The 24,598-nt window shown below is 35.7% G+C and overlaps 1 protein-coding gene across 4 annotated transcripts in view; it reads right to left on the reverse strand.

Annotated features, from left to right (window-relative positions):
* The window catches only part of LOC117411120 (kelch-like protein 29), a 151,667-nt gene that overhangs the window by 61,388 nt on the left and 65,681 nt on the right, over window positions 1-24,598 (reverse strand). For 2 of the 4 annotated variants that reach the window (XM_034921645.2, XM_059025710.1), the window contains one exon: window positions 21,747-22,058. In XM_034921645.2, coding sequence (XP_034777536.2) covers window positions 21,747-22,016 — 270 coding nt within the window. In that variant the 5' untranslated portion in view covers window positions 22,017-22,058. Of the gene's footprint in view, window positions 1-18,068; window positions 19,176-21,746; window positions 22,059-24,598 lie in introns of those variants that run through there. The other 2 variants (XM_059025712.1, XM_059025711.1) reach the window with 2 other exon arrangements.

A 24,598-nucleotide genomic window follows, 5' to 3' on the forward strand; every position in this document is an offset into this window, starting at 1 on the left:
GTAGCTTATTGATCCCAGAATCTCATCAAGCAGCTTCTTGAAGGAGCCTAGGGTGTCAGCTTCAACAACATTACTGGGGAGTTGGTTCCAGACTCCCACAATTCTCTGTAAAAAAAACTGCCTCCTATTTTCTGTTTTGAATGCCCCTTTATCTAATCTCCATTTGTGACCCCTGGCCCTTGTTTCTTTTTTCAGGTCGAAAAAGTTCCCTGGGTCGACACTGTCAATACCTTTTAGAATTTTGAATGCTTGAATCAGATCGCCGCATAGTCTTCTTTGTTCAAGACTGAACAGATTCAATTATTTTAGCCTGTCTGCATATGCCTTTTAAACTAGGAATAATTCTGGTCTGCCTTTTTTGCAATCTTTCTAGAGCAGCAATATCCTTTTTGTAGCGAGGTGACCAGAACTGAACACAATATTCTAGATAAGGTCTTACTAATGCATTGTAAAGTTTTAAACATTACTTAATTTGATTTAAATTCAATACTTTTTACTATATATCCTTTTTTTCATAGCTTCCCCACATTGTCTAGACTCTAGATGCAGACATTTCTGAGTCAACATAAACTCCTAGATCTTTTTCATAGCTTCCTTCTTCAATTTCAGTGTCTCCCATATGGTATTTATAATGGACATTTCTATTGCCTGCGTGCAGTACTTTACACTTCTCTATTAAAATGTCGTTTGCCACATGTCTGCCCAATTCTGAATGCTGTCTAGATCATTTTGAATGACCTTTGCTGCTGCAACGGTGTTGCCACTCCTCCTATTTTTGTGTCGTCAGCAAATTTAACAAGTTTGCTTACTATACCAGAATCTAAGTCTTTAATGTAGATTAGGAAGAGCAGAGGACTTAATTCTGATCCCTCTGGTACTCCACTGATTACCTCGCTCCATTCTGAGGTTTCTCCTCTAATCAGTACTTTCTGTTTTCTGTTTTCGCCATGTGCATGCATTTCCTTGAATCTCTACTGTGCTCAGTTTGAGCATTAATCTTTTATGCAGGACTTTGTCAAAAGCTTTCTGGAAATCTAAATCTATGCTTTGCAATTATCCATTGTAGATGTTGCATCCTCAAAAAAATCAAGCAGGTTAGTTAGACACAATCTCCCTTTCCTAAAACCATGCTGACCGTCTCCCAGGACACTGTTAACATATAGGTAATTTTCCATCTTCATATAGTTTCCATAAGTTTACATATAATAGAAGTCAGGCTTATTGGTCTGTAGTTACCTGGTTCGGTTTTGTCTGCCTTTTTGTGGATCGGAATTACGTTTGACAAGTCTGTCAGTACAACCCCTGTCTCAAGAGACTGTTGCATGATCTTGGTTAGCGGTTTGTAAATAAATTCTTTCATTTCTTTGAGTACTACTGGGAGGGTCTCATCTGACCCAGTGGATTTGTTTATTTTAAGAGCTCCTAGTCCCTTTAACACTTCTGCCTCTTATGCTAAAGTTATTTAAAACTGGATAGGAACAGGTCGACATGTGGAGCATGTTGTCCATATCCTCCTTTGTAAAAACTTGTGAAAAGTAATAATTTAATATATTTGGTATTTTTTTTCTTCATCTATGATTTTGCCATTTGTATCTCTTAGGCATTTTACTTCTTCCTTGAATGTTCTTTTGCTGTTATAATATTGGAAAAACTTTTTGGAATTGGTTTTAGGCTCCTTGGCAATGTTCATTTCTATCTCTCGCTTGGCCTTTCAAACTTCCTTTTTGACTTGCGCTTGCGGTTTCAAGTACTCTTTCTGTGTACTTTGTTCTTGGTCCCTTTTAAACGCTCTGTAAAGTGCCTTTTTTCTCTGAATATTTTTTTAATTGAGCTATTAATCCATTTTGTTTTAGATTTTGATTTGTCTACTTTTGGGGTGTATTTGTTTTGCGCCTCTAGTACTACATTTTTGAAAAATAGCCACACTTTCTCTGTGGATGTTTTCTCTATTTTACTCCAATCTACTTCTGTTAGTCTCTGAACGACAAATTCTTAAATAATGACACAGGCATTTTAGTTAATTTGAAGAAAAAGTTGTTTTTACACAACACACATTACCTTTGCTATTTAAAAAAAAAAAAATAATTAAAACATATTCACGATTGTTTTGATATTTTTTTATTCACACATAGGTAAATGAACTAGGGAATTACTTTTTTTCAACTTTTACTCTGGAACATTTGCCAGGAGAAAGGAGATTTTGTCTTCTAAACATAGCAGTGTATCCAGTTTATGCTCCATCATGCAACAATGTTGGTGATCTGATTGAAATAAGTGCTGTATTGTGGGATCAGAAAACCAGCATTGTTGCAGAAGGGACCGAGATCAGGATACACTGCGATCCTTGCTAGATATATTTTATTTCTCTCTCCTGGTGAGTGCTTTTGAGTAAATGTTAAGAAATGCATTGTCCAGTTGGTTAATGACCCATGCTGTGTGATTACAAATGGCAAAAGAGTCTGCAATATGTTTTAAAATATAACCCGACACGAACAACACAGGACATAGCAACGGTAACCTAATGGATTTGTTTTAAACTATGCAGGGTTTTCTGTGACACTTTAATAATACGGTAAGTACTGTATTACCAAAAAACATGAAGCCAGATTTCTATCAGAAACTTCATTAAAACGCAAGCAGGTGCCTGGCATTGGAGGCTTGGCAGTAGTATCACATACATTCACTGTTTCTTAGGAACCTACAGGGAGTTCGGGCTGCTGAAACAAAATGCACGCGTGCGTTAATTTGGGGTATTAATGTTGGCACATTATGGCACAGCAGATGTCTCTATCATGGAAGTACTGCCATATTCACTCCTTCTTGGGTTTATGTGGGCATACTGTAAATGATATGAAAACAAAATTGGGAATTCAGAATTTTTTTAAACAGCTAAACAGAGTTTCAATTTTGATAATTACTGTAATCCTGCTGTGGGGGGGTGGGGGGGGGGGCTGTTTAATGTACAGTAAAGATAAAATTATTACAGGATACATATTTTATGGGGTTATTTAGTTTCCGAATAACAGCTCTCTCTTCCATTGGCCTTAAACTGACTGATTGAAGAGTTCAAATCAAATGGCCAGAAAATACATATTCAGAACTCTGCAAGAACTGCCAAACTTATCTCCTCCAGGACTTGAATTCAGTATTAAAGACATGACTCAGTATTGAAGACCCAGACAAGTGAGGAACTCATATTTCAGTCGCATCGCACAGCACAGGCAACTGCAAAGAGAATTTCCTCTGTCCAATACACAGAGGAAAAAAACATTTGAGAGAATTTGGTTAACGTGGTAATACATTAATGTAATCTACCTTGCAATGTTTAATATCTTTATACAGAGTAAAAGTGCATGCTTCATTACCAGTTTCAGAAGTGCATTCATCGATAATCTGAATATAACAATTACCAAAAGCATGTGGCAGGCTTTTGATGAAACTGCACATTTTTTTTAACACTTTTCTAACACAATAAAATGATATTCTGTAAAGTACAGACCTTATTCAGTACCCTATCAGATGTTATTTCTGTGCATTTAATGAGAGAGTGTCTATGCCCACAATTAAAGAATCACCCAACACCTCAGGAGTGGTTTTAATCACTGCCCCACGTTGTTTCCTTTCAAGCAATTTTTTTCTTCTTATTCTGATTGAAGTTTAAAAAAAAATATAAACATGCTGTTTAAATATGCACCTATTGCATTATTATTATTATTATTATTATTATTATTATTATTATGGGTTTTAATCAATCAATGATTAATCGATTATTCTCATCTGTGGGCTTTGACCGTTTAAAAAATAATTGATCAATTAATTTGGTCTACCTATCAAACAAAAAGATCTTGGCAAAAGAGCAGCTGGATGGTATACCCAATATTTCACAATATTTTAGAATGGAGAAAAAGACTGCAACTTGCTGCGTTTGCTCATTGGTGCTGTCTAAGTTTATCGAATCATCTTTTTTTTTATTTTATTCAATTTATTTTCTTTCAAATGGTATCAGAAGATTGACAGCTATAGCATACTTTTTTTCTTCAGCTAACTAACAGTCAACAGTATACCAAAACCAGCAATGAAAAACCTAGTAGAAATCTTAAATGGCTCACTTTGGCTAACTTCCAAATACATGTCAGCACATCATTTTCAAACTGTCAAATTACATGGAAGTAAATATATGTACATTAAATATTAGCTGGCATTATGAAATATGTGCAGTAAATAGCATTATGTTAATACTTTCCTTGGAATTGTCTTCACATCGCTTCCGTCATATGGATCGGCTAGAACCTCTCTGTTTGATAAAGTTAGCTTTTTCAAATACTGCCGCTGTCAGTGTATCAACGTATTTCACAGACCTGGACATTGTATTCATATTTTGTGACGCAGCGCGGCAAGCGATCTACATAATTTCATATCACTAGCAAACAGGTGTGATTAATCGACTGGATGATTAATTGACCAATAGAAAATGTAAAGATTAAAATGATTATTATGATTATGGAGTGAGCTGTATAAATTAGCAGCAACACTGGTCTGGAGTCTTGTGTTTTACTCAGCTGAAGACAAGTCATGGGGGTTTAGGAGCTCAGTGCAGTCTCTAGTGCACACTCGCCTACATCAAAAAACAGTTTGACACAATTGGCAGTTGCAGACTGGATGAGCGAAGGGAATTGCCCTCTCATTCCTCCAAAGGTGATCCTTTAACTCCAGGATGAGCTGCATTGGAAACACACACACAATACCTATTCTGCTAAATATCAGGAAGGACCTTAGTCACCAGAGCTTTCAATCAATTATTCATTCAAGCTCTGAATTTCTTATTGCTTTTGCCGAGTTTTGACAAACAATGCAGCTCAAATCAGGTTTATATTTCTGGCAAAATAATATACATTTTTTATTTAATAAAATCACTTACTTGAGTTTTAAAAACTGCACACTGTGTTAAAATATCACTAAAATGGATTTTAAAACAATAATAATAAACAGAAACAAAAAATAAAAACAGACAACCTATTGTTAAATAAATAATACTACTGTGCTCCAGCAATTATTTATTTCTGTCTACACAGCACAATCAGATTTCATCATTCACGTTTGTTTAATTTGAACCATGTAGAGCAAGACACAATGCTGAGAGCAGACAGAAAAAAATGAGCTAATCTCCTTTCAGTGGAGTCATTAAAACTCTTCCAGAAAACAAAAAGCTGACAAAGGCTTAAGGAAATGAGTTGAAACTTCCTGATAACATAGTGCGATCTACATGACAGGGATAAAAGTCTTGAATAAATGGGAGTCTAAAGCCCCTTTCACACTGGCATGATCTACCGGCTACTTGATTTCACACTGCTTTTGATAAAGCAGGGTTGACCTGGGTGACAGACACAAGTAAACAATATGCGTAGCAATGCCCCGGAAGCAGCTTGTTAAGGGCACTTCCATCCAAGCTTCTCTGGATTGAACCATTGGTCCAAATGTTTCTTCATCCCTGCTGCAATCTGGCTCATGGTGTGTCTCAAGCAAGAAATATATGGCTAAACAAAACAAACAGAAATGTTCCTTGCGGAAGTGAATCTTTCACGCAGGCGTGGCTGTTTGTTATTGCGTTGGCTCACGAACGGCCGTCAAGCATTTTGTTTTGCTCAACCCGGGTCAAAGCGCATAGACCCACATCCTGAGGTGGGTCGCTGAGACCCAGGCACGACCCAGGTACGTGGTTTCACACTACGTGGGATTATGACCCAGGTAGCTAGGACCCAGGTAGGAGTGCCAGTGTGAAAGGGGCTTTAGAATCTGATAGTCACCACGGGTCATAAGGGAGCACTGCAGCTGACGTCTGTGTGTTTTCCAGCAAAAAAACAGTTCAATATGGCTGAATGGAGAACTTCTGTTTGTGAACATTAAAAAATGAATTCTCCTACAGCCAATCACATGCTATAATTAATGCTACCTGACATCTAGATTGGCCCAGAACAGAAAGTAGTAAGTTGAAATGCCGATTTGGATGAAGAACAATTAAATGAACTGGAAGATACTACTTTATTGGCGTAAGGATATTTAATAAAAAACAAATTATTTTTTGTCCTAAACATGATTTATGCTTCTTTTTTTTGTTGTTCAAATCCACTGTTTTACCTGGATTATAAATGCAATAAGGCCCTTCAGGGTGTCCGTATATGTTGTAAAAACAGATTTCTCGACAACGCCTCGAGGTGTCCATATATTCGACATATATAGGGACACCCTGAACGGCCTTATTGCATACATATACTTTGTGTAATCTTTTTATTGGCAACAAATGGTTGTTGGCAACACCAAGGCTCTTTGCAGCATTTGTTACAATCACTTGGGTTTATCATGATGTACTGTAGCCTGCCGTTACAATACCTTACTAATACTCAATCTTAAGCATACATCTCATTTGACACACCTCCACTCAGTGGTTCATTAAGCTCAGTCATCTGTTGAAAGGCTAGCATTTGACTTCTAGTAACAACTCACTGAACACTGTCATCCCGATAGTAGATGCTGGACTGGGCTCAAATCAGCAGCAGAGAAAATAAATCAAATGTTCTCATGCTTGTTTGTCAGCCAAGAGTTTTCATATGGAATAATCTGAAACTTTTTTGGAAACGTGGTCCAACTGGCACCCACAATATGGAGAAGAATGTTCAGAATGTTCGGACTAAGAATTTGTTAAATAGTGCATAATGGCATAATATAGGTGGTAAACAATAATATTAATTGAGTCGGTCGGTCAGACCTCTTTAGCAAACAGACAGAAATAAAGATTACTCTTTTTTTTAATAGAATTTTTTTTTTTTTTTTTTTTAATTTAGGAGTAACCAGTTATTTTTATTTATTTTTCCCCAATTATGTTTTTTCTCCTCATCGCAGCGGGTCCCCACACAACACAGATGTTCTGAGAGAGTGTACGCATCCTCCGATCTCACCTGCCTAAAGCCACAATCACTTTTACGCCGAGCAATCCAGAGCAGAGGTGGGCGGGCTACCGATCCCGGAGAACAGAGATGAGTCTTGCTTTTTATCCACTCTGATTGTGCTCAGTGTCTAGCCAGTAGGGTTCGCTGTTGCGCGATGAGGAGAGAGTCCACACTGGTTTCCCATCCCCCACCCCGGGAGCATCAGAGCCGATGTGACGCCCCCTTCGGAGTCCCCAGCAAAGTTCGGTCCTTTTGCACAGCCTGGAAACGAACCGGCGACGTTCAAGCTGTGTGACTCATCCTGCACTCCCTGCGGCAGCTCTTTAACTGGATGAGTGACTCGGGAATAGCATATTTTAGGAAAAAAATAGACCGATCAGATGGAAATAAAACAAAAACAATTATCCTCTTTGTCTGTCTCTCAGACATTATGCAACGCCATGTTACTGATGCTCTATATGAACAAGTTGTCAGACGTCAGGAATAGTCCATCATAAAAATTCATATAGGTATTATGAGAGAAGGCTCTAGCTTAGAGATTTTTAGTAAGTATGGTACAGCAATCTCAATACAACAGTGGCATCTAGACCAGTTCCTAACCATCACTGCAAGGAACCAAGACATACTTATATTTACACTTCAAATGATAAAAGTACTCTTTCATTACTGTATATGTCTGAGCTTAAATCTAGTTGACCCAAAGAGCAACTAAGATGTTAGGAAGACAATTAGTTTGGGCGTGTAGAAATGGCATCTACTACTGTAGGGGGCAAGGATGATAACAAAATTGCATAAAACAAATATATAATTAATAAAGCCACAAACACAATTGTCTCTTTCCCAAAACAACAAAGCCAGCTAAAGGTCAGATGTTTGTTTATGTATTACTTACCAGAATAGTAAAAATTACAAAATGCAATTCAAATTCTGTATGCTTAATTATTCTTTTGTTCTACAAGACTGGACCATTTTTCTTTCTCTGATTAGCACAGCTGAATCGTAAATCAGATTTGTGGTTTCATGTCCTGCATACAGATGGCATGTCTTACCTGTCAGTGATGATCCTATTGGTTTCCAATACACCATCCCAGAACACTGTACATACTATTCTGGCCAATTCCAATTTATGATTTTGTACTGTATTATACTTGTTTGTTTGCAATCTATATACTTTTTCATGTTCCTTTACATTAACTACTTTTATTCGGCACCAGCTTTACTTTTATTAAAATAATAATAATAATAATAATAATAATAATAATAATAATAATAATAATAATAATAATAATAATAATAATAATAATAATAATAATACAAACATAAAATGTTTTTTAAAAATAAAAAAAAGATAAATCACACTAAGGTCAGCAAATACCTTAGCTACATTTGTTATCATCCAGCATATACCAAAACTGCAGTATTATATTTAACATTATAATCCAGGGCTGGCAAAGGTTCCAGCTGTCCATATATTGGATGGACATGGACAGTTGGGGCCTTGTCACATATTCGAAATCACTGCGCTGCCTCACAGAATGTAACGTACTGATAGCCATCTTGTTTACAGTTACAGATATATAGTAACTATAAAACGGAGTGACCAATTACCAGCAAAAAAATATTTTTAGCAGTTTGTAAACGCTACAGAAAAACACAAAAAGACATTTCTGCACATTATTCACCCTTCTCCGACACAGACCTTGAAAAAAATTACTGATATCCGAGACGTTATTTTTTTTCTTACTCCTATTCTGCTGAAACAGCGACTTGCACTCACAGAAAATAAATGAATTCAGTGCCATCTCAACTCCACATCCTGGTGGATCTTTTCAATGGCAAGGTACAATTTCAATATTGAATTACTTCTGCATGTTTCAATTAAATCAATGTACTCTGCTTAACTTAGCATGTAGTTCAAAGTTATACCTGGGACTACTTGTGGTCCCTTTATTGGCGTAAGGATATTTAATCAAAAAAACATTTTTTTGCCCTTAAAATTACTTCTGCTTTTTCCACTGCTGGACCTGGTTTATAAATGCAATAAGGCCCATACAGTAATAACATGAGGTTTACTTGTGCCTTTTTGTAGCTGAACAATCAAACGAAAACTGAAATTGAACTTTAAACACTTCAAATAAAACAAAACTTGGAAATGGCGTTGTAAAGTGCTTGATTGTTATTGTCGATACGTTGTAGATATTACTAAAGACAACCACCGTGCAGGTATCTCAAAGTCCATAAACAAAACAAAATGTTAAAATAAATTAGTTCTGCACAGTAACAAACGAGCTGATTTTACCAGTGCTTGCTAGTCTAACTGATTAGAAGGCCTTTTTCGTTGTTCTCCAAGTTGCTGCAGTGCCACTGTAGATGCTAGTATAACAAGTTACTGGAAATGAGATACTGTTTTAGCAGACAGATTTCATTAAGTAGGCTAAACATTTATTTGAATCTTTTTGGAATTAAAAGTATAAATGCAAAACTGTGTTGTATTTTTCTTTGTGACCGTGCTAAGTGAAAAACAGTAATTCCAAAACTGTCAATCCCCCAAGGTAGCAAATCTGCCGAATTTAATACCAGCCAAAATGTCCCGTTATACGGTATGTTCCCGCCCCCTACCACATTTTTGATTGAAATTTAGTGTTGTTATTTCCTCCCACCCCGAATTCAGACTTTAGAATTCAGGCCAGCCTAAGGACTGAAATCGGACCAGAGAATTTGAGTAATTTAAAAACATGGAAATGGAGGTGTGGGAGGGGCAACTCGAGACATGGAAACATAGTTTACTTGAGTGCGGTATCAAAAAACAGTGTAACAGAAATAAATCTTGAAAAATGGTGGAAGGTATAAATGGTTTCTGAGATTGTAGTATTGGTAGTGAGTCAGCAGATCTATTAAAACCAGTCTATCTAAAAGCAGGCCTTATAATGTTTAGTTGGCATGGATGGGGTTAAATGTGTGGGAATGTGGCTGGAGCCTTAATAATGTAATTGTTTGATTAATGAGTAATTAAGACTCCAGCCACAGAATATAAAAGGACCCACTCTGGGCTCATAAAAGGGAGAGCTTAGGAGAACGAATGTATAGTGAGAGCGAGAGCGAGAGCGAATGCTACCAAGACTACATTCAGTTAGTGTTTGTTTTGTTTTGGCAATGTGCCCTTTTCTTTTGTGGTTTTTGTAACCGTGTTTAATTTAGTGTTTAATACATATACTGCTGTGGCAGTTTCAACCCCTGTACTGCTTCCTTGTTCTGATGTCACCACACCCTCCACTCAAGGCTACTCTACCACAGCGTTATAGTGTACAATTTTCCCAACTGTGCCTTTTCTTCATTTAGGCGGATTGTTTCACAGCAAAAAGAAAAACAAAACAACCCTGTTGTCAAAGTCCTAGTTATTTTAGCATCAAAGGCATTGAAACCTGAAAAAGAGCAGTACAAGGTTCTATGCTAAATACCAGTGAAACAGGGAACAATACACCATAACCAAATTCATGCCTCTGCATTTATTTATTATTTATAGATGTTATTCAAATGGCTGTCTGGAATCCCTCTGTGTGTACTGGACCAAGTTAGTTTTAAAATGTCTGGCAGTAAGTTCCTTAATTAAAGAAGGCAGAGACATGAACACAGCCAACAAAATACAACTCCAATTATTCTTATAGGAAAATATATATCCATACATTGTGAAATACATCAACAACCAAAATAAGTGTACTGTACAGTGTGTCAGACTCAATTGAATAATTAAGAAACAAAACGACAAGACAGTTATTACAATCTATCTTACATACACTACTGTAGGTATGTATTAAAGCCATCCAATGTCCATCTGCTTGCACAGTACAGTATTTACAGCTGACATAGTACCAGGTTCATCTGAAAAGAGTAAGCAACAAATTGCACACACAAACATATTACATACAAGCCCTGTTGAGAGAAGACAATAGTTTCACTGAAATATACATACAGTGCCTACAGAAAGTCTACACCCCCTTTCAAAATGTTCACCTTTTGTTGCCTTATAGCCTGGAATTAAAATGCATTAATTATATATATATATATATATATATATATATATATATATATATATATATATATATATATATATATATATATATATAATTTTCATTTATCTACACATCCTACCCCACAACTTCCAAGTGAAAAAAATATTCTAGAAATTTGTAGAAAATTAATTAAAAATAAAAAAATGAAATAGCTTGGTTGGATAAGTGTCCACCCCCCTTCTAATAGAAATCCTAAATTAGCTCAAGTGTAACCAATCGCCTTCAAAATCACACACCAAGTTAAGTGGCCTCCACCTGTGTTAAATTGTAGTGATTCACAAGATTTCAGGATAAATTCAGCAGTTTCTGCTGGGTAGTGCATTTCAAAGCAAAGACTCAACAATGAGCATCAAGGGGCTTTCAAAAGAACTCCGAGACAAAGTTGTTGAAAGGCACAGATCAGGGGATGGGTATAATCCCGTCTGGGTATAATCCCGTTTGAAGTATGCAAAAAAACACTCAGGAGATTCTGTAGCCATGTGGCAAAAAGTTTTGTGGTCTGATGAAACTAAAATGGAACTTTTTGGCCTAAATGCAAAGCGTTATGTTTGGCGCAAACCCAACACAGCGCATCATCCAAAGAACACCATCCCTACTGTGAAGCATGGTGGTGGCAGCATCATGTTATGGGGATGTTTCTCATCGGCAGGGACTGGGGCACTTGTTAGGTTAGAAGGGAAAATGAATGGAGCAAAGTACAGAGTAGTCCTTGAGGAAAACCTGCTGCCCTCTGCAAGAAAGCTGAAACTGGGACGGAAGTTCACCTTTCAGCATGACAACGACCCAAAGCACACAGCCAAAGCTACCCTGGAGTGGCTAAGGAACAACAAGGTAAATGTCCTTGAGTGGCCCAGTCAGAGCCCTGACCTAAATCCAATTGAAAATTTGTGGCATGACTTGAAGATTGCTGTCCATCAACGCTCCCCAAGGAACTTGACAGAGCTTGAACAGTTTTGTAAAGAAGAATGGTCAAATATTGCCAAATCTAGGTGTGCAAAGTTGGTAGAGACCTATCCCAACAGACTCACAGCTGTAATTGCTGCCAAAGGTAATTCCACCAAGTATCAACTCAGGGGGGTGGAGACTTATCCAATTATGATCTTTCAGTTTTGTATTTTTAATATATAATAATATATAATTTTCTCAATAAAAACTTTTTTCCCTTTAACAGTGTGGAGTATGGAGTGTAGATAAGTGGAAAAAATCATCATTTAAATGCATGAAACTCTGAGGCACTGACACAACAAAATGTGAAAAAAGTTCAAGGGGGTGTAGACTTTCTACAGGCACTGTAGATAGGATAAAAGAATAAAAAGTATTCTGATGAAAATTACTATAAAAAAGAGAAAGGAATTGAAAATAAAACCTTAAGAAAGGAGGATATATAAGAACAGATTATTGAGAATTAAAAGAGTTGACAAACTCAATACAAATGAACTACTTAAGTACAATAAAAATACCAAAGAAAGTTGAAAGAATACTATTAATAATTACATATTCTACATTATTACCCCAAAAATATTCCCCAAATCACTGGTATCAGCTTTTAGAAGGGATGCAAATTTGGCTGACATTTTGGTCCACAGCAAACAAAAAGATCATAGACACATTCAAATAGTAAAGATAAAAGTGAAATCGCAAATAGAGAAAATAGACATTCAGTCACAAGAACCTCGTTGTGCCAAACTATTATGGTATATTTTTTATATAAAAAAAATGCAGTACCACCTATCAAAACATAAGAAATAAAGTAAAATAACCAATAGTTCAAGAATAAAGGAAAGGAAATGTACACATACTCAATACCATGACGCCTGAAGGTTTAAATAGAAAGGAATAGTAGATTGTTACATCATTAACGATGTAGTAATAGACATCACAAACACATTAATAGATTTAAATAGAAATAAGTGAGTGTAGTTGCCATGGCATCAAAAACCTGTAAATACCTCCAGTGTTTGTTCTCAAACACACTTTCCCTTGACAGAGGTATGTTAAACATATCAAACTGCTGGGAAGATGGCTCTTTGAGCAACATATATATATGTGTGTTTATATATATATTATATATATATATATATATATATATATATATATATATATATATATATATATATATATATATATATATATATATAGTGAAGCTTTTGTCATCTCTCCTGACAGTTTCTTATTACAAACCTACAGGACCTGCCACAAACAGCTATGTTTTCTGCAGAAGAGAGAATGTTGCTTTCAAAAGAAGCAAAAGCAAAAACAAAATACAACATACCTCTCATCATACCTCCCAGAATAGATTTTATTTCATTCAAAGTGATTACTTTTTGTAACACAAGAATAATCCCTGTACCTCAAGACCCTGGAGACTTGGAATCAATGGCTGCATTGGCAAACCATTTGTAACAGTAGAAAGGATCAGTCTCCTCTCTACCCAGGCAGGCAGACAAGTAGGTAGACAGAGGGGCTCTGATATTACCCATGCATCTGAGCAGTTTACTTAAACCTCACCTATTGTCTTAATAAAATGCAATAAAGCTTACTTTCCACCTGCAACTATCACTTATTACAGCTCTGAACTGGAATAACCTAATTAGTGTTACCTTGCAATATACACTATAGAGTTAAATAACACCCTGTAGTATTTACAAGATGCACGTTCCGTTACTTTGGATGCATTCTATGCTGCTCAAACAGTACTGCATTGAGGCAATATATCGTTCTGCATAATTCCATCTGTTTTAGTATTCTCATGGGTCATAATTCAGCTGTGGTTATATTCAGTCAGGTCTATACTTAAGTATAATTAGCATACTGTATGTGCTCTAAAATGCACTCAAGGCATCCTTGAAAGCACTGCCAATGCTGAAGCAACAGAGGCATCACGACTAGGTCACAGTGGTCACGGAACCTGTGAATTTTGACATTTGTTTCCACTCAGTGTGGTAATTGTAAAATAAGTAGTTCACGTCTTTTGAATTTGTTTTAGTGCAAAGTTAAAGCGGTTGGCAAGCATCAAATAATGGTGAATACTTAAACAGAACTATAAAAAAGTGGCAAATTAAGTTCTAAGCAACTAACACAGCAATATCCCAAACAATTCCATGAAAGCAGTGGGAGCAGCTGCAATGAGAAACAAACCTCAAATTAACTGAAGCTTTTTGCACAGAAAATATACCTCTGCATACACTTCATAAAGCAAAGCCTAAAGGGAGGACGGTTTACAGTTCTGGAGAAGCATGCACCCTGATTAGCAGCTCTTGCAGTCGATCCTCTGTGGTGTTTAACAGTACCTGTAATCTTTTAATGTACACCTTGTAATACCACCACCACAGCTGTGTTTAAATAGACATGAACGAAAAGGGTATTGTAAAATTAAATTTACAACCAGAACATTTATTTAAAAAAAACTAAATTTCAGTGTTCAGATTTATTTTTTTTTACACCAGACAAGGTATACATGTTAAAAATTAAAAGGTTACAGTTGTTTTTTTAAAAGGAACTGTTAAATAAAAATAATTTAGTTGTAATTTAGTTTTGAACATATGTATTTTAAAGAATAAACAGGAAAAAGTGTTTTGACCAAGAGTGCTTTACCAGTGTTATTGCAGACACTTGCACAAGCAAATGAGACAATTGTGTGATTTTTTTGTTTCATGCTAAATTTACCGTATTGCGATATAAAAATAATCATATTATTATTTAAATAAAGCTACTTGCGCAACACAGTTCTTTCACATATCAAACTCCACACAGATCTATTTAAATAACTAGAAATGTTTGCTTCATGAAACAATAAGTAGGACTTCCATTGAATTCCAAATGAATCGGGTGTGCTTGTATACAGCAGTAGTTAAACTACAATTACAGCAGGAATTAGACTACTATTGCCAATTTGCCATACCCGAGCTTGTTACCTATACTTTAATTAAACTCATGGACCCAACTGCTGTTTTTTTAGATCCCTGTTCTGGAAAATAAATGCACATATAAGACACTGTGCATGACTCATAGCACTCACAATGTATGTAAAGATTTTAAATGAAAACCACTAACAAAACTACCTCCAGCAACGAGATTGCCATTGGTTCTATATTCTGTATCTATTATGTTCAGACATACCTGCAATGTAATAGATGAAAAAACATGTTTCTTGTATATTAAAATAATAATAATAATAATAATTATAAATATATATACACCCACACACACACCATTTTCACAGGCTGTGAGGCATCAGCTGCAAATCACAGAAACTCCTGGAAAGTAAACGTCTCTGTGTGGTGTCAGACTAGAAAGAGACAGATTGGGCTAGTGCAGGCGACTGCTGCGGGCTGGAACAGGGAGGCTTTATCTGAGCCAACAGTGCAAATCAGAGATCAAAGCTAAGCTCCAGATCTTCCGAGATGCACACTGGAAGTAACCCACTGGCTAAAAACATTTTATTGAATTTGTGCGCATCAACAACTTGGACATGATGTATATTAAAAAAAAGAGATCTGGAAATACATGCATTCAGGCCTTTGGAAAAGCTTAAATGCCACATTAGATTTCTATATCATTTATAGACGTCCTTCATATTCTACAGACTACCCTCCAAATCTAATTTATTCTGTCTCATGCAATGCAAAAATAGAAAAATACAAGAATGCCATAAGGTTTCCATTAGCTGCTTTCAAAAAAAAACTTTAACACTACAGGACACTATTCAGATTTGACTTACATTAAAAGTGTTACTGAACAGGCTGTTAGGTGTGCAACAAAGCACATTACTTATTGATGCTGCCTACTTTTATGTAAAGTATTCCTGCAATACCCTTTTCAACATACGTAGTTCAGTTTGGCTTTTAGAAAATAGCTTTTTTTGTAAGTTACACATTGTTGCAGCCTAAAAGTTGAACAATTTTGTAAAACTATATATAGTTTCTCTTCATTGAATTCACTGAACAGACCGAAACTGTACATGTATTGATTTGTAATGGAATACACAATGTGATGATTCCTTTATAAACTGTCCAGGATACTTTGTTTAAAAAAAATAACACAGTCAGACCAAACTGTCAAAAGGGGACACAGAGCAAACCTGAATACTTTGCACATCGCTTTATTTAAATACATTTTGGATCTACTGAAAACACTCTCCAAACACCTGATTCAGCTGTCATTGTAATGTGTATCTTTCACTACAGTAGCTGCTCTGTCTGGTCACAGGCAAAACAGAGGAAAAGTGCATTTTAGGCCAAAACAAAGCAACATATTTTGCAGGCAAAAACTTTTGGGAGTATTTTCATTCTCAAGTGATTTAAATGTTATCCCCTCCACTTTAATGGAAATGTAGTGTTCAAAATCAGTGTGGCCATTTAATACGGAATTAAATAAAATGTCTTTGACTGGCTCCAGGTGGGTTTCAGCAAAAACTGTTTCGTACATGTCCTTAAAGAGTAAGTAGCGGAGTTCTGAAAAATATAGTGCTTCACACGTCCCCAAGTGTTGCTACAACTGTTTAAATAACGCACCTTTACATTTTTCTTAAGCAAGGTACTTTACCTAGATTGCTCCAGTAAAAACCCAACCTTATAAATGGGTAATTGTATATAAAAAATAATGTGTAAAAAATAATGTAATTGTATGTAAAGATAATGTGATATCTTGTAACAATTGTAAGTCGCACTGGATAAGGGTGTCTGCTAAGAAATAAATAATAATAATAATAATAGCAATAACGATCCATGATGTGGTAAGGAACAGAAAAGCCAGAGAATTTGTTATGTTTTCTTTTTTTAAATAGCCCTTCCAGCAGTGAATTAGAGAACAGATCTCAATCCCTGGTGCACTAGTTTAGACATTTTGAAAAGAGCTTTGAAACAGATTTTAAAGTTATAAGTGTAGAAAGTTGTCAGGATGTTAACAATGAAAAGAAAACAAACATACAGGTATGTTATTTAACCCTATGCAGAATGACCATATTTGGTCATGAATATGATCACTTTGTGTTTAAGCGCTTCTAGTTTTGGAACCTTAAAATCAGAAATTAAACCCCAATACACCTAAGGAAAGGCATTAAGTAGATTATATTGTTTTCATATGAGCTACACCTCCCAAAAAATTATTTAAAAATGTAAAATAAAAAATATTTCTAAAAACTGCCGATTTCAACCTCTTTCCAAGTTTATATATATATATATATATATATATATATATATATATATATATATATATAACAGAACACATGGTAGCTGCACAATTCCTCAAGGATTTCAAATCTGCAATAAGAATTGAAATATCTTGTACAGTTGCAGAGCTGCATAAGGTTTTACAATGCATAGCATTTTAGAAAATGCAACCTCCGAAATGTCAAATGCAGACCAGGCCTTTAGACTTTCCAAAAACTGGAAACATTACCCTGTTTGAGAAACAATTATATTTATTTAAGTATAAAAACAAATAAATAACACACAAGATATCAAGTAAAAAAATTTTTTATTATTTTTTAAAAAAAAAACAAATTACAAATATTGGTAAAATAAACACAGCCTTAGACAAAACTTTGATATGAAGATTTTTATTTTCAAAACTAAAATCAGACTGAAAACCTTTTATTGCAAAACATTTATATTTTATAAACACAACAAATAACGTTTTATACATTTTATAACATTTTATACAAGATAATGATCAGTAAACTATTTACAGTAAACTGTCTTTACAGAAAGATGAAACAGAGAAAACGTGCAATAAGAAAACAGTGAGGCAATAAGAAAACAGTGAGGCAACATGCATTAGGAGCATGCAGTGGATTAGAAACAGAGGAAACAGAAGGTTAGAAGGTACAGAGGGAGGCATGCAGTGACGACATTTCTTCATAAAAGGATACGCAGGTGCAGGAGCTGTAAAAGTGAAGCTAACCACCAAAAAATAAGTAATTAGTAAGAAATGTTTCCAGAGGTCAGGTACATGCAAAAAAGTAGGAGGGAACAGGAACAGCTGCAAAGGGAAATTGGGGGAAAGAAAAACACAGAACAGGATACCGATGTGTACTGTCATGTCGCATATTTACCCTGCAGTTGAAGTGCTGAGCTGGGGCTCCTCCAGATCATCCTCCTGAAGCAGCTTGTCTTCATCAAGGAGGTCCTCCATGGCGTCTATGCCTCCATGGTCTTCCACGAGGAGGATCCCGATCTCCTCAGTCTGTGACTGAATCAAATGCTGGAGCTGATGATTGTCTCCATCCATATCCTGGCACACACACAAAAAATGTTAAAATAAATACCAATTCATAATAATAATAATAATAATAATAATAATAATAATAATAATAATAATAATAATAATAGTCTATCCATTTTCACATACAGAAAGAAAGTAAATTAAAAATAATAAAAAAATAAGTTAAACTAATGATAAAATACATAGCCAAATAATAATATTGGCTAAAGCTAAATACACAAAGAAAGTAAAAGTAAACTAATAATAATGGCTAAAGCTAAATAACGTCTCTGTACTTTATACACACAAAGTAAAAGTAAACTAATAACATACACAGCTAAATAATAATAATAATGACTGAAGCTAAATAATGTCTCTGTCCTTCACACATATATACAAAGTAAACTTAAACTAATAATAAAATACATAGCTAAATAATAAACAACAACAACAGCAACAACAACAACAACAGCAGCTAAATAATGAATCTTCGTCCTGAAACATAGGAAAAGTAAACAAATAAATAAAATACATAGCTAGCCAATAAATATTCAATATCTAGTTAGGCATCACATGCGGTATTTGCCCCAGTCAATCTGTAAAATAAATCTAAAATAACAATGTATATAAATAAAACAAACTATAATAAATAAAAAATAAAAAAATGATACTGTTACAGTGCTTACTCATCACTACAGCCTTATAAGTTAGCCCTGCTCAGCAAGCACACACGACACAGCGAAAAAAAGAAAAAAAAACAGCAGATTTAAAAAAAAAAAGAAAAAAAATATATAAAAGTTTAAAATAAAACTTAAAAAAGGCTAATTATTTCAAGTACTTACTGTTTATATGATATGTTGATTAGCACTCTTGCAATTGTAGAACCGGAGATACAGATCTTCGTATCCCCCGTGCACTCGTAATGGCGCCGGCAGTGACTCGTCCTTGTAATCAAAATATTATATGTCCCACCCACCCTATCCCTAAACTGGTATGATGACACGGCCCGTAGTCATAGCTACGACCCATACAAACAAAAAACAAGATTGCTGGTTGGACGGCTGAGATATGACATGTTTTGCCATCATGGTATTAAAGCGCGTCGGCAGGAAAGGGTTAAACAGTTGTAGCAACACATGGGGATGTATATTTTTTTGGAACCCCGCTACTTACTCTTTAAAGCCCATTGCTGGCCAATAAAGCTTACTGTTCCAGTACGATACAATGATGCCATTATCTTTAAAGACTATATTTTCAGTTCTATCAATCAAAATGACAGATCGAAAAGACAAAATGTTTTTCCATCTTTTATCTCCTCCCCTTTGTGCTTGCATTGTGAATTCAGAACTCCAAATGTAATTTGTGAACACTGTTGTAATTTAACACATAAGCGGACCTGATCTATTTTTTAAAAGTACAAAATGTCATCTAGAGTTCAGCTCATCCAACCACCACATGAGAATTCCCTTAGAAAGTTAGATAGATAGATAGATAGAGATAGATAGATAGATAGATACATACATACATACATACATACATACATACACATACATACATAGCTGCATTAATAAATAAAAATAATATGTCATCAATCTCACACGGCAATCGTGAATATTATAACATAATTAATAGGGGTGCACCTCTTGGCCGATACCGCTAGCCGATGGTTATCTACCCATATCGGCCGATACCGATAGGATACCGATAATAATAAATAGACAGTGCAGGTAAACTACTAGAACAAGACATAGGACCTATATTTAAACTGTTTTATAATTATAAATGTTAAATTATTAACAAATATCGTTTACTTGTTGCATTTATGACAAAAACAAAACAGTTATTGTTTACTTGTTGCATTTACTTCAGAAAATACAAAGAATAACGTAGTATTATATTGCGTGCTTGTCACCAATTTATACATTTGTTTTACAACAGTCACACAAAAATAACTCTATGCATTTGTACTAGTAAAAACACTTCTGTAGAAAAAATATATAATGTGACATTGTGTATTGCCACTTGCTGTCAAACATTGCGTATTATAATTTCGACCTATACTGTACAGTAGAAAAATAAAGGTGCCTACCCAATGTCAAGTACAACAATGTTCGTGAAATTCTTATTTTAAGCATACACTGCTTAAAAATGCAGCCCAACTTAAATTGTTCATTTAATCAAAAACAAAAAGATATCATGAAAATATCTGGATACAAAATTCAGTCAAACTTGAATTTGGTACTCAACAAGACGGCACAGTAAATCAATTCCATCTTCAAAATGCCGCCTAATACACCCACAACCAATGCAGATAAAGATAAACAAACAGAGCAAGATAAACAAAAATTACAAAATGTAATTCCCACTTAACGTTTAGAGAGCCCACAACTCCTTGGAAATGTGGGTGATTATTATCATTGCTGCTGTAGTTGCTTGGTTTTAAAAAAGTGCTTTTTAGCTAAACTGTTTACATTCAAGGATTTGATCAAGTGAGCTATGGAGGAGGACCTGGGGTGATGCCAAGCTGCCAGAGAGAGAGAGAGAGAGAGAGAGAGAGAAAAAAAAAGAAAGAGAGAGAGAGAGAGAGAGAGAGAGAGAGAGACAGAGAGAGAGAGAGAGAGAGAGAGAGATCGCAGAGGCAGTTCTGTAACTAACCGCGCATCGATGCTGCATTTGAACAATAATTTGCCTGGTTAATACTATTTTCTTACAAATATTTTCTTAAATACCCCTATAATTATTACAGTTGTCAGCCTGAAACCAACTACAAAACATTACTTAAGAGTAAATGTTGGTCTGGTAACTGTATAAGCTACATGTACTCTAAACTAACACCAACACCAACACCAACACCAACACCAACACCAACAACAACAACAACAACAACAACAACAACAACAACAACAACTTAAAACTATCAATGTTATTTAGGATTCGACCCATTTCATTAATTTTTTTAAGCATCAGAATAATATTCTACTCACAGTTCATCGTTTTAATATAGCATCAAGTCTGTTCTGCACACAACTCGCTATCGTATTGTTGTCTTCAGATAATTTAAAAAAAAATCCAAAACACCGCTATTTTGAGACGTACTTATTGCATTTTGGTCGCATGTTACACATCACTGGGAAAATGAGTGTCTCAGTGTTTGTGTGTCATTAGTAAGTGCGCCTGACCAAACATTAAATGCTGTGCTGGAAGAAATTCAAGCATGAATATCGGTGTGCATTAGAATCGGCTAAAAATAACAAAAACTGCCGATAGTTTTTCCCTTGTATCGGTGCCATGACGATAAGCTACCGATTATCGGTGCACCCCTAATAATTAACATTTTGGGTAATTGCCAATCATTCCTACATTTAATTAACCTTAATTAACCTTAATTAAGTTTCTGTGACATCACATAATGGGGTCAACTCACTTGCCTTAGATAAACCTGTTTATAAAACTGAATCCTATGGTTCACAGTCCATAAAGAAAGACTCGACCCGCCTACTTCATCCATGCCTGTGAAGATGCAGCCTACCTTAGCAGCAGCCGTGGTGGAAGAGCTGACCATGCGGTTGGCCCCCAGGTCATTACTCGCCGTGGTGCTGGCGATGGCTGCTGGAGTGGGGAGCAGAGAGGGGATGACTGGCAATGGCAGCAGACCAGGCCGGTTATTGCTGTTGATGCTGCTGCAGTTGCTGGTGCTGTTGCAGTTGCTGTTGATTCCGTTGTTTACGGCCACACACCGTTCCCTTCGATCCCACCCACTACGGTAATCTCTCTCAAAGCGGTTGTGGTGCCGAGACATCTCCAGGGAACACTCTTCTTCTCAGAGGAAACGGGAGCCTGCCTGGAATAAACAAATATATATATATATATATAAACAAATATATATATATATCTCAAGATTTTTTACTGAAAAAGAATATCTCAGTTGATCCAATGCATGGCCTAGCATCCCTCATTGTCTGTTTTTTTGTCAGTGTGCCAATGCCCCTGTATCATAATTAGAGCTACAGAACAGATACTCTGGAAAACCTACATCGATTATAAATAGTGCTGGAACAAATATTTTTTGACATGTATTTGGATACAAAAATCAGATGTTCGTATTCGCTACAAATGACAAAAATACCTTGCACTTATTTACCGTCTCACCTGAAGTTGCGCAACAGTTTAAAAATAATGGCAAATGAAAAAAAGAGCTCTGTGAGATTTAATATATATTTTAAAAAAAAACCCACACAGGATCAACAAAGCAGCTCGAGCCTCTATTTAAAAAAGTTTTAGACAGCAAAAAGTAAACAAACCAGATTATGCGCGTGCACACATAGTGATCTCTATGGAAAGCCATCTGGGTCAAAAAAGCGTTGAGACAATCTCATGGGACACAAAAAAGGCAAGCATATCATTCTGAAATGCCTAGCTAAACAGCACCCAACTTGCTGGAAATGTTCTGTAGTGATTTTTATATAGATTGTATATATTATATATGTTATGTGGAATGTAATAAACGAGAAACAAAAAGTGAGTTTTTCCCCTTTCGTTTAATAACGCCATATCCACATTTATTTTATTTGATTAATTTAGTTACATTTCAGTTTTCATTTGCTTGTTCTGCTACAGAAAGGCACAAGTAAGCCTCATGTTACTACTTCATGAAAACGCGTCGATGGCCAGTTTACTGTGAAGAAACAGCAATGGCAAGGAATGAAAAAAAGGAAAAAAAAATAACTAAAATGCGGTGTCAACTTTATGTACTATTTTATTTAACTTGAACTGCTATTTGGCATCCTTTGTTTTGAAGTTAATTTACTTGGGTAAAGTAAGGCCTACACAACATATTCTTTACTCCTGGGATATTTTTCTACTTTAATGTGTTACATAGTGTAACGTCTTGCTGCAAAATAAAAGGCATACACACAGGGGCCACGCCCCCCTGCTCCTGCTGCTATGCTGTATGCCTGTGTTCTGAGCAAAATAATGGTTTTTATCATTTTTTGAAAACGACCCAATATTTTAATTATGAGCGAATATCCGAACATGAAAATCCAATGTTCGTCTCAGCACTAATTATAAAAGCAGGTTACCACGAGTCGAATAACCAAGGCGCTTTTGTAATAATAAACCTACAGTCGCACAGTCTAATCATTATGAAGCATGTGCAGTATTCCACTTTCACAATCAGATTCAATAGAAAATGGTCGAAACCATTTTTCCATTCAAGACCTTCAGCTACAAGTGCCTGTTTTGGAACCCCTTTAGGTTTGACTGCCTGTCAAAGCTGTGGCACAGGCTGCATTTTCCCTTTCTCCCACTCTTGTGTGTTTTGTTAATAAGTATTGGCCATGTGACAAGCCAATATAAAACCTGCCTTTGCTCAATTTCAGATTGCTGAAGTATGGTAGTCTTTTTTTTTTTCTTCCAAAAAACAAGAAAAATGTACAATGGTCGCATTTTTAAATCCACCCTGCATTGTCAGGCCGGTGGAATATTCAAAATGCCAGGTCAACAGCGTTCCAAAAAGGAGTTTAAGGGACATTAATATTTCTGTCACCATCCTACAGATACAAATGCGAACTTCCACTTTGTACAGCACATGAAAGGACCACAAGGGTCCCAATGTTCTGGATCCTGTTTGAATTCCTTCTGTACTTCTGACATACGCAAAAAAACACACTCTCCTCTAAATTTGCAAAGCATACTGTAGGTACTGTAATTAATTTCTAAACAGTTCCTTTCTCTCTACTTTTTGTATCAAAATATATAAAAAACATATTGTTGCAACTGAATCTGTAATTCAAATACAGCAAAACTGAAGTAAGCTTGATTTGTTTCCTCCCAAATTACTAATTCACGTTTCTTTTTTTTTTTGTGTGTAACTCTACACATCAAAACATGCTTTCTAGAAGAGAACTGATTAGACAGTAGCTCTAATCACAGCACAGTCACTAACTTCCCAGGTACCTGTAACTACTGTGACCAGGAAGCCAAGAGAATGGTTGTTATTTGGGGAACTGAAAAAATTGGGGGAATAAAATCAGGAAGTAGTATGCAGGCAATTTAATTTTTTATTTTATTTTTTAAATGTCAAACCTGCTCTTCTTTTCAAATTAAGCTGCAGTGCAATATGCACTTGGGTGCTTGCATCCCAGATACATACATAAACAGAAGGCTGGTATGAGAAAAATGGGGGTCTGTCTCTCCTGCCCAGTACATTCTCAGTAAAGTGGAGCTCTGAAAAACCAGCACATAATTAAAAACAAAACCCTGTGGGCTGTTAAAACTCCAGACTTTGAGAACTAAAAGATACCCTGAATGCACACAGTACTTGTATTGGTTTGAGCTGGAATGTACAGAACCTGGCGAGTGGACACACATTTTCCTCCC

The sequence above is a fragment of the Acipenser ruthenus genome, chromosome 6 (assembly GCF_902713425.1).
Source record: "Acipenser ruthenus chromosome 6, fAciRut3.2 maternal haplotype, whole genome shotgun sequence".
Classification (NCBI taxonomy): Eukaryota; Metazoa; Chordata; class Actinopteri; order Acipenseriformes; family Acipenseridae; genus Acipenser; species Acipenser ruthenus.